We start from the raw sequence: 15532 nt of genomic DNA on the forward strand, positions 1-15532 counted from the left end.
CTTATAATATACCTTGACAAGGTGAAAATTCCCCTTGCTCTGACTCATTGTTACTACACGTATTTGGGGTCTTTGTTTTGGTATCATTAAAGAATAAACTTACCTTGTTTTCAGTACTTGCTGCTCTTGGGCTCCACATTGATAATGGTTGATTGATGATTCATGACTAGCTCATAACTTTGAGTTACCCCTTGAATTTGATCTTTAATGGAAAGACTATAGAAGATGGCAAGTAAAATAACTATAGGGAGGAGGGTTATTTTTTTGATGTGTGTATGACTTTTCTTTTTACATTTTATTCTATAGTTAAAAACAACTTGCCCTATATCTGATATCTCATGAGTCTAGATACTTGCATTTCAGATGAGGCTTTTTGTCCTTGTAAAAACATAGGCTTATTTATTCAAGTGTTACCAGAGTTAACCTTGAATGCAGACAAAATGAGCTAAATTACTATTTTTCCTAGGAAAAAATCCTGGTTGAGATTTGACTCATGCCTGTATGAACTCAAATAGGTATAAACCTAGAAAAGCAGTACAATTTTGGGCAGCAAGTGACCACCAGTTCCCCCCCCCACACACACACACTCATGAGAAGAGCAGATTGTCATAAAGCATTTAGGGGTTCTTATGGAGTAGAAATCTGTAGTAACATATTTACAAAATTAAAAGAAAGAAAATAAGAAATATGGGGAAATGTAGGGCATTGAGTAAGATATTCACAAAGCAGAGCAATGCCACTGTTGCTTAATAATCTATTTGCCAATCCACAGGCTCCAGAGAAATGTCCATTATTGGAGCAACAGGTCAGTGTTCCTGAAAGTAACAGTTGTAATTTATAGGGATTGAATAGTATTTAATTGAAGAGGATGGGTGAGGACAGTCTATGACTGGTTGATCCATTGATGTGGCTAGTTTTCCTGGAATTAATAATATATCTTAATAAGGTAGAAATTTCCTTTTTCTTAAATCCTATTATCTAACTAATGAGGCTTTTCTTTTGGTAATAATAAGGTGTGAACTGATTTAGTACTGAGTGTTCATTGCTCCCTTGATACCTGTCAATTACATTTGATTGATAATTCACAATCTGGTTTATACATCTAAACTATATTTGGGCTTATTTTTAAGAGGGAGCTAGTACTGTCTAGCACCACTGTAATGAGGAGAGAGTCACAACACTGCCTGAAGAATGGATAGTCCATGAGTAGCTAGCACACTTCCTGCATAGATAAGACTAGTTTTAAAAACAAATGAAGAAAAAAAAAATGAATGTATGGAGGAGGTGTTTGAGTAAACTGAGAGGTGGGGGAGCTGGAGTAAAAGTATTTTTTCTATCTGTTCTGAAAGGATGGAATCAAACCCAGATGTAGTAAGGTATCTCCATTCATGAATCAATGTGGTCCTTCAAGGAGACAGTATGGCTTTCCTAGGAGATATAATAATGATGTCAGTTGGATCAGGTTTAGCAGAAATGTTCCTGGCACACTGACTTCCTGGATCAAGCAATAGTCACAGTCAGACATCGATAGGATTCAGAATCATGATGTGGAAGAGCAAACCTGGACATGAATATTCACTGGTACTGTGAGTTATGTGCATAGGGAATCTAGGGGAGGGAGAATGATTCTGCAGTAATTTTATTCTTATCATTTGGGGCAGTGTGAAGTAGAGAAAGAAACCAGAGTTTTCTTTGGGAATGAAAGAATTTGATTTGTTTCTAGAACCCCACAATAAAAAGAAAATGATCACTACTCGAGTACAATCAATAAGACTAATGAGATATAGAACATCGATACAAGCTTTATTTAATTTGAAAATATCAAGGGGGGAAGTTAGGTGTTCAATGGATAAAGTGCCAGGCCTGGAGTCAGGAAGACTCATCTTATTGAGTTCAAATCTGACCTCAGACACTTAGTAGTTGTAGAACACTGGGCAAGCCACTTAATCCTGTTTGCTTCAGTTCCTCATCTGTAGAATAAGCTGAAGAAGGAAATGGAAATCTGCTCCAGTATCTTTTGCCAAGAATACCCCAAATAGGGTCACAAAGAGGCAGACATGACTACTGAAATGACTCAACAACAGCAAAATACCAAAGATTATAGGGAAGTGTAGTGTAATAGATATTGCATTTTACTTGAAGTTGGGAAGGCCTAGGTTGAAAACTTGACTCAGATACTCAAGACCTCTATGATCCTGGGCAAGTCCCTTAAACCTCTTTGCTTCAGTTTCTTCATCTGTATGATGAATTGGACAAGGAAATGGCAAACCACTTTACCAAGAAAACCCCAAATGGGGACAAAAGGGTGGACATAACTGAAAATGACTGAACAACAAATTACAAGAATCATAAAATTCAAACGCTTTCTTGTGTCAGAAAAGATGACATATCACTCTCTTCTAGTTCAATTTGTCAAAGACAAAACAACAGTAACAATAACTACCCTACCCCAGTCTTTCACGTTAGTTCTTCACTTTTCAGTCACCAGGGCAACACTGGGGCAGAGAATAAGAAAGCGGCAGTCTAGAATAGTGTCTTATAATAGATTCCCTATTTTCTTCCACTATGACTGTATAGGGGAGGATGAAAGTGATACAGGTAGTGAATAAATATGGAACTTTCAGCCAGGATCTTCCATAATGGTCAATTGCAAATCAGTATTGATGTCTCTGGGGACCTCGATTGACAGTGCATTGCTTAGGTTCAGTAGGGTAAGAATAAAACAGGGCCTCCCCTACTCCATCTTAAAATGTTTATGGTCTCACAGTGACTTGCACAGCAGAGGAGGGAGAAGGAGAAAAACCATCAAAGTCTTAACTCAAACTGAGCAAGGGAAAAATGGAGGCAACAGTCTCACCTTCTGCACATTTCTTTTTGATCATTTCTCTCTCTGTGAATGTCATTCACCTTCAAAATTCTGTATATCATGTTGTGTGGGGACATCAGCCTCCCCACTCCCATCTGCCATCTGCATCAGTTTTCACAGGTGCTGCACATCCCAGGAGGCAAAAGGTTAAATGAAGCTACGTAAGGATATCAGGATGCTGGGAAGTGGTTAGGATGTGGTTAGTAAAAATTCAAAGGAACAAATCTCCATTCTCAGGATTTCATGCATAAACCAATCAATCAGAAAGAAAGAAAACTTCCCAGGATTCCTGAAATTAAACCATGTAGATGATATACTCTGTCTATGCCTGATGCTAGTCACTTGTCCAATCCATAATCCTTATTTCAGAAGATATGTATTAGACCCAGTTTTGTCTGTTTTTCCTTTTAAGCTATTCAGTTTTATAGGGTATTCAGGAGCATGACTAGATAGAGTCATTGATGTGATTCTTTGAAGACCTTACCTTCTGCCCATCTAGTGAAGCATCTTTTGACAAGTAGCTGGTGAAATTTCTCTACTCCTTTGCCAGTCACACAACTTTGACAAAAGCTTAGTCAAGTGGTACAATATACTGAGTAATGGGTCTAGAAAAAAATAAACCTAGATTTACATCAAATTAAATGCTTGTTAGTTGTGTGACCTTGGGTGAGTAACAATCTCTGTTTGTCTTGGTGTCTTCTTCTATAAGATGGACATAACAAAAACATCACCCCCCCCCAAAGGATGTTGTAAGAATGATATAATAGTAAGCATGAAATAAATTTTAGCTAAAAAATATTAAATATATGCCAGATATAGGATAATGTGCCAGACCTGGAGTCAGGAAGTCTCATCTTTCTAAGTTTAAATCTGGCCTCAGACACTTACTACCTGTGTGACCCTGGGAAAGTCACTTAATCCTGTTTATACCCATTTTGCCATCTATAAAAATGAGTTGGAGAAGGAAATGACAAACCACAAGTCATTTCCCAAGGAGTCAGATATGAATGAAAAAAATTGAACAAAAAAAAGGGGAGAAAATAACAAAATCACATACTGCCACAGAATCAACTTCACTTTTTACCATTAATCTTAACAGTTAAGCTATTATTCTCTTCTGCAATGTTCCGTAGTCTCCTATCCCTTGCATGACCAAATAAAATTTTATCATGTGTTTGGAGATTTTGAATGCCATATTTGAATCCCATTTCCCAAATAAGTGAAGGTAGAACTTTTTACCACCAAATGATATGCTTCTGGGAAGTAAAGGTTTGTAATAAAAATGTCCAACAAACTGAATAACTAACATCATCTCAATTATGTATTTAATACATGCCAGGATATATATACTTACAACTTCAAAGCTCTGGCTCTGAACAAAATCTGAACTAAATCAAACTTGCTAGTTCAGCATCTTTGATTTTCAGTCAGGCAACATTATTATGCTTACTTAGTAGATTTAATGTTATGTAATTTGCTTTTTATTGCCTCATTTGTAAGTCTCCCCTACTTCAGTCCTGGGTACCCTTCAGAGGACTTAGTCGGCCTTTTGTGATGAAGATGTTCATTTTTATAATGGATAAGAACTTCTATTAAAGAGGATAAATAGCAAACATTACAATTTATTGAGGCCAAAAAACAAGATGTCACATTGCATTCTAAGATTATTCAAGACAAAGATGAATCAAATGCCAGAGGACAGTAAAAGAGCCATTCAGCAGTGAGTGCTGCCTTTAACAAGAAAACTTTTGGAGAATTATTAAAAGAAAATTTGTCCTTACCTGTGTTTTTTCCCTTCCATGAGAAATTGAATTTTTTTGTAACTGGTTTAGCTGAGATAATATTGCTCTATTAATATATATTATTGTTCAAATTACATAATTTCTTCTCCCTTTAACACTTCTTCAATGTTTATCTACTATGTCCTTTAAAAATTAGGGAACAAAAAAGGGTGGGAAGGGAGAGTGCAAGGAAATTGTGTAACTTGAAACTATACATGTGCATAGAGATGAAAAATAAATAAATAATTACCTAAAAAAGTCAGGGAATGAATGATATGATATTCAAAGTTGAAATGGCAATGCAATTCTTTCCAAATACGTCAAATTCTAATCCCATACTGTCAGTACTAACATAAAGGACACCTAAATGAATCAATCAATCAATAAGAATTTGATAAGTGAGGCACAATGTGACATAGGAATAGTGTGCTGGTGTTGAAGCTAGGAAAATTTGGGTTCAAGTTCTACCTCTGAAGTATAGTAGCTATGTGACTCTTGGCAAATTACCTGAGCACACAGTATTCTAGAAAATTCTCTAAAATTATATATTACTGAGAATATGCTTACCTGCATAGGTAAGACTGGGTTTCCATACATGACAGTTCCTTATATCATTGAAATCATAGATATAGTCTCCTGTTTCTCTATGTTAGGTGTTAAGATACATCTAGATAACCTGAGCAAACAGAAAAATGGAATAGACTATGTAGTTGGATGGTTGACAGTAGTATATGAGAAGAAAGACAAACATTATGGGGATTAAAACAATCAACCAACCAAAGATAGGAGACTGAAAGTTTTTCTTTCCCAAACAAATTTTAACCTGATGACTAAAGGGACAGAAACAATATTTTCATGGCTATCAAGATGAATCTTATGTGAGGATATTTTTTCTGTTCTTGTGACCTTGTTTGAAAAAGAAATTAGTTTATTTACACTTGCATTTCTTGTCTAACTCTGTCAATGATAGATGGTGTATGGACTGAGGAGTTTCATTGGAACGTCTTCAGATTCTACAATTAGTGACCTTAAGTAAACCAAGAAAGACAGATTGCCAATTGCTATTGCTAGAGAAAATTTTTGAATTATAATAAGGTTAATGCTAATTAGTTATTTTTAATTTCATTTTCTTTAAATTTTTTACACATTACTAAAATATTCTTGTTTAAGAGTAAACATAATACCACCCTCCCCCCAGGAAAATATAAATCCTCATGAGAAATAAAGTGAAAGAAAGAGAAAAACAACATGTTTCAGTTTGTGTCCTGATACCATCAACTCTGTCTTGGGTGGATCACATTCTTTATCATAAGTCCATCATAGAAATTACTTCCATATTTTTCCACAGTTGCTGTTGCAGATTGAAATTCTTTCCATCCACTCCTCCCCACTACCATCTATTATATCTTATTTATCCTTTTACTCTGTCCCTCTTCAAAAATGTGCTGTGGGGCAGCCAATTGGTGGTACAGCAGACAAAGCAAGTGGTGGCACAGCAGACAAAACACTGGCCCTGGGCTGAGAGGCCCCCCCCAAGCCTACATCCCATCCCAGAGATCCAGCAACCATCTGGCCCTGTGGTCCCAGACAGGCCACTCATTTCCACCACCTTGAAAAAAAGTAAAAAAGAACATGTGTTATATCTGACTATCCTCTCCTATGATCTTCCCTCTCCTCTATCACCCACATCACTCCTCCCTTCCCCCTGTCCCCATTCTCTCCTTTTTCTTCTAAATGTATATACCCTATTGAGTGTGTATGCTGTTTCCTCTCTGAGCCATTTCTGATGAGAATAAAGGCTCTTTCATTCCCCCTTGTCTTCCCCACTTTCATATCATTGCAAAGCTATGAAATATCTTAGCCTATTCTAATTCTCCTTTCTCTTACTCCCAGTACATTTCCCTTTCACCCATTGCCTCCATTTTTACAATATAACTTCAAATTCAGCTCTCTCCTGTGCCTCATCTATAAAAGCTCCTTCTACCTGCTCTATTAAATAAAAAGGTTCAAATGAGTATTATCACTATCATCTTTCCATGCAGGAATACACACAGTTCATCATCATAATTTACCCTTCTCATACACTCTCTATACTTTACCTGAGTCCTGTACTTGAAGATCAAACTTTCTGTTCAGCTCTGGTAGTTTCAACAGGAACATTTGAAATTGCCCTGTTTCATTGAGAGTTCATCTTTTCCCCTGGAAGCAGATGTTTAGTTTTTCTAGGTAGTTGATTTTTGGTTGCATTCCAAGCTCTTTTGCCTTCCAGAATATTATATTCCAAGACCTATGAGCCCTTAATGGAGATGCTGCTAAGTCCTGGGTAATCCTGACTGTAGCTCTACAATATTTGAATTGTTTCCTTCTGGCTTCTTCTACTATTTTCTCTTTGACATGGGAGTTTTGGAACTTGGCTAAAATATTCCTGGGGGTTGGTTTTCTTTGGATCTCTTTCCAGGGGAGATCAGTGGATTCTCTTAATTTCTATTTTTCCTTCTATTTCTAGGATATCAGAGCAATTTTCCTGTAGAAATTATTTTAAAATCAGGTCAAGGCTCTTTTCCTGATCATGATTTTCAGGTATTCCAATAATTTTTAAATTATCTTTCCTGAATCTGTTTTCCAGATCAATTGTGTTTTCAATGAGATATTTCACATTTTCTTCTAGTTTTTCATTCTTTTGATGTTGAATTATTGTGTCTTGATTTCTTGCAAAGTCATCAACTTCCTTTAGCTTGATTCTACATCTGAAGTATTTGTTTTCCTCAGAGAGCCTTCTTATTTCCTTTACCATCTAGCCAATTCTGCTTCCCCCCCCCCCTTTATTAGAGCCTTTATTGAAAAAGGTGGTGTGGGTAGGAACTGGCCAGAGTCCTCAGGAGGAGCTTAGGGCAAGAAGCCAACACAAGGCACCCTCTGAACCCCAAATCCTGCAGGGATAGATTAAGGCTTTGCTTTGGGATGAGTGGCCAACTGAGGGGGTTTCCTTCATCTTCACAGACCCCTGGGGGCCTTCTCATGCACTTGGAGCATACTGCAGAGTCAACCAGTCAAAGTCATTTTCCTTGCTCTGGTATTCTTTGATGAGGGGAAGGGATCGGTGGGCATCTTTCAATTGTGACAAGTATCTATTTGTGACCTCAAGGGGCTTCTCCAGATGCTGGGACAAGACAATGAAGTTGATGGTCTCTGGGTGGATGCTTTCCTTGTCAAGTGCCTCTTGGAGAACTCCCTCAGCATCCTACCATTTGCCCTGGGCCATATAGCAGGCAGCCTGGCCATTGAGTAGGAGTAGGGTGGAGGAGCACTTATCAGCCATCTCTAGGAAGATGTAATAGGCATCCTGCAGCTTCTCACCACCCATGGCCAGATTGATCCAGGCAGTGGCCAGCTGTGTCAGAGTGGTGTCCTCATCTAGCTCCTGCATCTTTTTTTAGCTCTTTGCAGGCCAGGTCCAATCTGTCCAGCTTCAGGAGAATCTGCACAATCATGGCCATGCACTCCAAGCTCTCCCCCTGGTGCAGTGTGCGGAGGGCAGCATCAGTGTTCTTGTCATGGAAATAGATGGAAGCAGCCATCAACAAGAAGGTGGTATTGGTCACATCAATATTCTTGGCCATCTTTCGGTCCAGGTCTACAACAATTGCATCTCTCTGGCTTTCGCTGGAAAGATACTCTGCAAACATTCGGACAGCCTGGAGCTCTGGGGAGGAGTTGGTTTTGATCTCATCCAGTACCACACCATACTTTCTCTGTGCAAGATAAGCTTGGTATAAAAAGACATCTCTTTCCACTTCTTTTTCTGGGCTGGAAAGCTTGACGTGCTGCTCCTCGTTGATGCACTGCTGGTAGCTGCCGATGTAGAAGGCGTTCTTCACGTCGAACAGTTCGTCCACTTTCCCGGGGCCTCTGGGGCTGGCCCAGAGCGGGAGCCAGAGGTGCCATCTTGTCGCCCACACGTCGACAGGGTCGAGGAGGAAGTCCAATTCTGCTTTTTAAAGTATTCTTCTCTGCAGTAATTTTTTAAATTGTTTTATCCATTTGACCTAAACTGTTTTTTTTAAATATGTTATTTCTTCAGCATTTTTTTGGATCTCCTTGACTAAGCTGCTGACTTCATTCTCATGTTTTTCCTGCATCTCTCTCATTTCTTTTCCCAATTTTTCTTCTACCTCCATTACTTGATTTTCAAACTTTTTTTGAGCTCAATCATAGCCTGAGCCCAATTTCTATATGTCTTAGAGTCTTTAGATGCAGAAACTTGGACTTTCTCATCTTCAGATTGTATATTTTGGTCCTCCATGGGACCAAAGTAATTATGTATGGTAAGATTCCTTCTTTTTTCTATTTTCTCATTTCCCCAGCCTGTGCCTGGTTTGGGGGTTCTTCCTGAGCATACTTAGATAATGAAGAACCTCAGTCTGTGGGGCTCTGACTGCTCTCCTGGTCTGTTGAATGGCCACAAGCTCATCCCTCTGGGGGCCCCAGGCTGCAACCATGGACTGAATATAGTCAAAGCCCCAAAGTCCTGTCCCAGGGACAGAGGACAGACCTTGGCAGTCTGCTTCTACTCCCTTACCTTTTATGGGCTGAGGGCTCAGGGAGCAGATGCTTGGAGGTTTCTGCTGGATGGTTCCACAGGCCTGCTTCTGTTTCTTGGGATCTGGGCTTTGCTGAGGGAGCTGGCCTGAGTTTTGTGACCACTCTAGCAGAGGTCTTCCTACTGATCTTCCAAGTTGTGCTTTTGCTGCCAGGTCCTGGGGCTGATCCCAGAAGACTGAAGCTCCTTCTTTCAGGTGTACTGCCCCCCCCCCCCCCCCCCCCCCCCCCCCCCCCCGCCGTGGAACAGAGCCTTCACACTATTTTCCCAGTTACCTTGGGCTGGAGAAATACCCACTGGATCTTTCTGTAGGTTCTGTCTTGAAAATTTAGTTAGAGTCATAATTTTAAGGTTTTTGAAATATTTTGGAGAGAGCACCTAAGAGAGGCTGTTCTCCTGCTGCCATCTTGGCTCCACCCCACCCCCCAATTTTACTTATTTAAAGCAATGGGATTAGACTTGCGCAAGGCCACACAGCCAGGCAATTAAGTGTTTGAGGCCTGATTTGAACTCAGGTCCTCCTGATTCCAGGACTGGTGCACTAGCCACTGTGCCACCTAGCTGCCCTAATTAATTGTTAATAAGAATGGTTCCTTAGGTTCATAAGAGTAGGCCTTAGTTCTCTAGACAACTAAAAATGTCTTGGAAAGTGAAGTAGTTAGTGAAGTCTTATGATGATGTAACTCAAATGGTAGAGATAAGTTTTATTATTTGAATTTTCTCATAGTTCTCTTTATTTTAAAAACTTCATTTTCATTTTCTTCCAATTCTTTCTCAAATTTATGAGGATGTGAGCATTTTCTTCCCTTTTGTAGAATTATCTTTTAACATGATTGTTAAAAGCTTGGTCATCTCTTGGGCTGATGCATAGTAAAAGACATATCAAATCCTATCTCATCCTCTTGCTTTTTTCCTTCTAGCCACATAAGACACCTTTTACCCTCCATCCTTCATTTCCTTTTATCAGGCACAGATCCTCCCATGCTACCAGAAAATTAGTCTTCTCCTATTAGTCACTTTCATCTATTTTCTTCAAATTCCTCATTTAAAAACTTACATTTTTAAGAATAATTTTCATGATGAATATAGCAATGAGAGACAATGACGGAACAAGAATATTGCAAGTTTTTGTGTCTGTATGTGTGTATGTATATATATATATATATATATATATATATATAACATGAATATATATTATTACGTATGTATATATATATACTTATTTATACATATTTATCTTATCTTTCACTGGGCTTAACTCTTATTACTAGCTTCATTTCAAGGTACTAAAATTAATAGTTCTTTTTTTTTCATTTTCAAAGAAGACCATGATACCAGGAACATGATGCCATGTGTGAGGGTTGTTGTGCTAAGTCACTAGCCTTACTCCCTGGTTCCAGAGGCCAAATAAGAATCAGAATGACTGGAGATGGCCCCAAATTGAAGACAATCATTGTTAAGTGATTTCCCATAAGGGAAGCTAGTAAGGCTCAAGTGTCTGAGGTCAAATTTGAACTTATATCCCTATGAGTCCAAAGCATGAAGCTGGGTAAACTTATTTAACCTCTTAGTTCTTAGGTAACTAATTTATAAGCTGCAGAGAAAGTACCAACCTCAATGATAAGGAAGGTTTCCTCATTTGAATTTCATTATCAATAGCATCCCAGGTCCAGTTGCTACACCTTAATGAAAATAAATTCTATATTTATTATAAATAGTTATATGGATATATATATATATATATATATATATATATATATATATATATATATACATACATATATATACATGAAATGTTACAAGTCCCCCAAGGAGAGTATAAGCTCACTGGGAGTCATGAACCTTGTCAATATTCTCTGAATCTTTCTATTCTTTGTAAGAAATTGATATAATCTGTTATTAAATGAAAAGATTAATAAACAAATATATTTCTTAATATAATTGAAACCTACACTGATTTCTTCTGTGTCTTTTCTGAGAGGATGCAATGGTTTTCATATTATGTATATATATAAATATACATATATATACACACACACACACACACACACACACACACACACACACAGATTTTCTATATCTTTTTTTTTCAATTTAGCAGCATTTATTGAAAACCTAGTTAGTTTAGAGCACTGTCCTGGGCGCTGAAACTTTTAGCCTCATCCCTTTAGCAAGGCTACAAATTCTGAGCACCTTGAATTGGAAATTGGCAAATTATATAACAGGGTTTTTTTTTGTGTTCCTTAAAACTGCAGTATCCAAGCCACCAAATATGATATATTAGTTTAATTTTAAGGCTAATTTATGTAGAATCAAAAACCTTAATTTGAAGTAATCTCCATTTGTCCATGTTCCATGTTGAGCACACTTTCTTTCACAAATAATAGCTCCCACTTTTTCTGTCTGTTTGGTCTGTGCAGTACATTACCTTCAGTACCTAATAATATGCAGAAGTAAGCAATGGGAAAATGACCTTTATCATCACTCTTCCTAAGCTGAATAAAAAGCTTGTTAAACATGCTGAGCAGTGCCCCCTTAGAAACTAAATGACAGGCAAATTACAGTGGCCAAAAGAAAGTAGTGTGTAGTACTATAGATAACCATTTCAGGGGAATAGTAGCATCTCCCCAGTTTTCTCGGGCACATTGGTTGTCTTACCAGGTCCTTCTGGAACACAGAATTATTGCTTGAAATATTACAGTGGAAGTTGAGATATCATTTGTGCTCCATTTCATTTTCAATTATTTATAGTTTCTGTCCAGCTGTTTATGTGATTATGTCAATAATCATATGTGTACTTGAAAAGAATACTTAATTTTGCATAGAAGGCTATTTCCAAAATTTTTCACATTATAGCAAAAAACCTAAAACCTAAATTTTTATGTGGTTGAAATAAAAGAAGCAAATTTTGACTTCATACGTTGAAGCAATTATATTCATGACTTCATAGCATCTAGACCTATAAGAAATCTCAGAGGCCATCTTGTCCAGGATCATTATTCTGATGGTGAGGAATATGAAACCCAAAGAGGTAAGTGGCTAGCACAAAGTTACACAAAATATATCAGAGGCCATTTGAGACTCAGCCTTCAAACACAGAGTCCAAATAATGGATTTCCTTAAACATTTTAGGGTACTACTATTCATAGAGAGCTAATGATTATTGTCTCCCATGGTGGAATGTAAGCTTTTTGAGGGCAGAAATGGGTACAATTTTCTCTTTATATTTACAATAATTACATGGCTGAACAAACTGAACTATGCTTTATTAAAAATGTTATAATGAACATCTTTTTGTGATTTCCTTAGAATAATAATGTTTGTCTTTCATTTTCAAAGATGAACACAACAACAAGGAGGTGATGCCATGAGAAGCATGTGAACTGGATTTTAGTGAGGGGGTGCTGTGCTAAGTCACCAGCCTCATTTCCTTCTCCAGAGCCATCTGGGTCCAGTGGCCAGATATGAATCAGGACAACTGGAGATGACCCTGGATGTGAGGCAACCAGGGTTAAATGACTTTTCCAAGGTCACATAGCTAATAAGAGTCAAGTGTCTGAGACTAGATTTGAACTATCCTCCTAACTCCAAAGCCAGTGCTTATAAGGGACTGTTGCGTGTGGGAGTACTGTAAAATTTCACCACCTGTTGTCCTCTAGCACCAGAACATTATTTACTGGTTGATTGTAGAGTTTCATGAGAGAGGGAGTGGACCAGAGACTGCTGAGGATATTTAAGCACCTGTTTAATAAACAGAGAAATAGGAGAACTTTAAGGAGAACTTGTCATCCTTATCTCCCTTGTCTCCCACCCCTTCAACATTCTCCTGGGTAAGGATAAATTCATCTGGAAGGAACCTAACACTTTCTTACCAGCTAGTCTAACAGGAACTTACCAAGTGCTCTATCCATTTTCCTTAGAATAGAATGCTCCTGCAGGAGGACTCTCTCAATAACCATTGACATCTTCTCTGGGAATTAGTCTTGGAGATTTTCTGCAAGTCCTGAGAAATTAAATGATTTATCCAAACCTAGTATGTGTCTAAGAAAGTGCCTGAACTTAGGTGTTTTGTTTGTTTGTTTGTTTTTTACCCTGTCTACTGAACCAAACACCAAAAATAAAGCAAAACCAGCAAAATATATTGTGCAAATTTTTACATGTAAATTAATCACTTCTATAGTATTATCCAATAGTATTATAACACTATTTCAGTGATTCTCTCTAAGGCCTCATCAGAATTATATCTCTATTCATACATTTTTACTGTCTTTGATATAATCATAGTGTGCAGTCTGTTATTCTAGTCTTTTTTAAAAACATTGCTTTATGTCATAAGGATCTTACCAGATTTCTTTGTTCAAAGTCTCCACAATTCTAAAATAACACTCCCCTCCTACTCCCAGCCTGGCTTCCTTCTTTTTATTTCTTCAACAAGATTCAACAAGCAGAACCACTGGGGTATCTAAAAGGATAAAGTACGTGTTCATGACCCCTGTATGAACGAACTTCATGGAGACATTTTCTTTCCTTAACAATTTTTCTTCAATCATCTGAGTTATTCCAGGCAAAATACTTTTGATGGAAGTGCTCTCTCTCTCTCTCTCTCTCTCTCTCTCTCTCTCTCTCTCTCTCTCTCTCTCTCTCTCTCTCTCTCTCTCCCTCCCTCCCCATTCCTCCCTCCCTTCATGGTCTGAGATCTGAGATATCTGCTTCTTTCTACCTTATTTCCTTAGGGAAAGACAATATTAATAATTGAGAATAGAAATACATGAAAGAGGAAGGACAACTGCAGTTTAATTGTTTGGAAGTTATACCAAAAGGTTTTAATGCAGTGAATTGTGGTATACAGGGACCTAAGGGTTGAATTCAAAGTCTAAATCTGAGTGAATATTTTAGAGCATATATAATTGTGCCAAGAGGTCATGGGAATGCTGCATATTAGAACATTTTTCTTCTTTCCTTGAAAACAATATACATTAATATTATATGGGCCATTTTCTTGTGTATGTTTTACTTATAATCAGAAATGACATTCCAGTGACCCAGAGCCCTTGTAACCTGTTTATCCAAAGATGTACTTCAGCAGTAGATAGAATTCTGTTCTCTCTCATTTTCTCTCTCTCTAGCCCTCCCTCCTTCTCTCTTCTTTTTTTATTATTTCCTTTCTCCCCCTCCATATCCCTCTTTTTCTCTTTTTCTCTCCTTCTCCCACCTCTCCTCATATTAGATTCTAAGCAGCAAATCTATGATTGCAAAACTTTCCCTTAAATCCAGAAAATCTAGGTTCTGATAAACTATCTCATTCGAGATGCTTCTTTTATTCTGACAGCAGATGAAGGAATATATTAAATTCATGTAATACAATAGCCTTCAACAGAACATAATGGTATACAGGTGTTAGAGAATGAGTCTCTTCTGTTTCTTTCCTTCATGCCAGATATGGTAAATAAATAACTGATTGAGTGCCTCCATATGACAGGCATTGTGCTTGATCTTGAAACATTCAGAGTCACCTTCACTTTCCTATGGGGAGGGAGAAATACAAGAAAATATATATTTTGAGTTTCTTGAATAAAGAAATGATGAAATAATATTACATATTTTTGTTGCCTATAATCATATAATTAGAGGACTTAAATATCCTATGCTTTGCTTTTTATATTAAAACTATTTTTCCATTAATAAGTCTGTATTTTTCCCTCTCTTCTACCTCACCCCAATATATACACATCAAAAGAAAGTAAGAAAAAAAGAAAGATTACATTGATGAGTTATGTCTTTCAAAGTTATTCTTATTGTTATATATTTTATAGCATAAATTGCCCTCCTGATTCTGCTCTTTTCACTCCATATAATTTCTAAAATTTCTCTGTAATTTCCCTCCCTTCATTATGACTTACAGTATACAAATATCATACATATTATTTATATTTTTTATATTATTACATTTATACTCTATAATTTGTTAAGCCACTTTTCAGTTAATAAGCACCCTATTAGTTTCCATGTCTTTGCCACCATGATAAGAGCACTTAAACTATAATAAATCTACATATATTATATTTTAACATTCACCCCTTCTTTTGATGTCTTTGGAATATAGGTTGTGGTTTACTTTTCAAGATCAGACTTTAACTTCATGTCCCTGTTTCTACTCCCAAAGGTTTTGATCTGAGAGTCTGTAATTCTATTTATATTCCATTTTAAGGAGAATCTTCCTTCCTTTGTGAAAGAAGTATGTACATGAAGGTTATTAATTTAATAAATAATAAATCCATATGCTTA

At 37.2% G+C, this 15532-nt stretch overlaps 1 protein-coding gene across 1 annotated transcript in view; it reads right to left on the reverse strand.

Moving 5' to 3' along the window:
• Window positions 1–7577: 7577 nt before the first annotated feature.
• LOC141506392 (coatomer subunit epsilon-like) overlaps window positions 7578–15532 on the reverse strand; it is a 100677-nt gene continuing 92722 nt past the window's right edge. Inside the window, 4 exon segments of the mRNA XM_074213157.1 lie at window positions 7578–8080; window positions 8082–8635; window positions 9047–9410; window positions 12925–12988. Coding sequence (XP_074069258.1) covers window positions 7664–8080; window positions 8082–8635; window positions 9047–9410; window positions 12925–12988 — 1399 coding nt within the window. The 3' untranslated portion in view covers window positions 7578–7663.

The sequence above is a fragment of the Macrotis lagotis genome, chromosome 1 (genome assembly GCF_037893015.1).
Source record: "Macrotis lagotis isolate mMagLag1 chromosome 1, bilby.v1.9.chrom.fasta, whole genome shotgun sequence".
NCBI classification, from domain to species: Eukaryota; Metazoa; Chordata; class Mammalia; order Peramelemorphia; family Peramelidae; genus Macrotis; species Macrotis lagotis.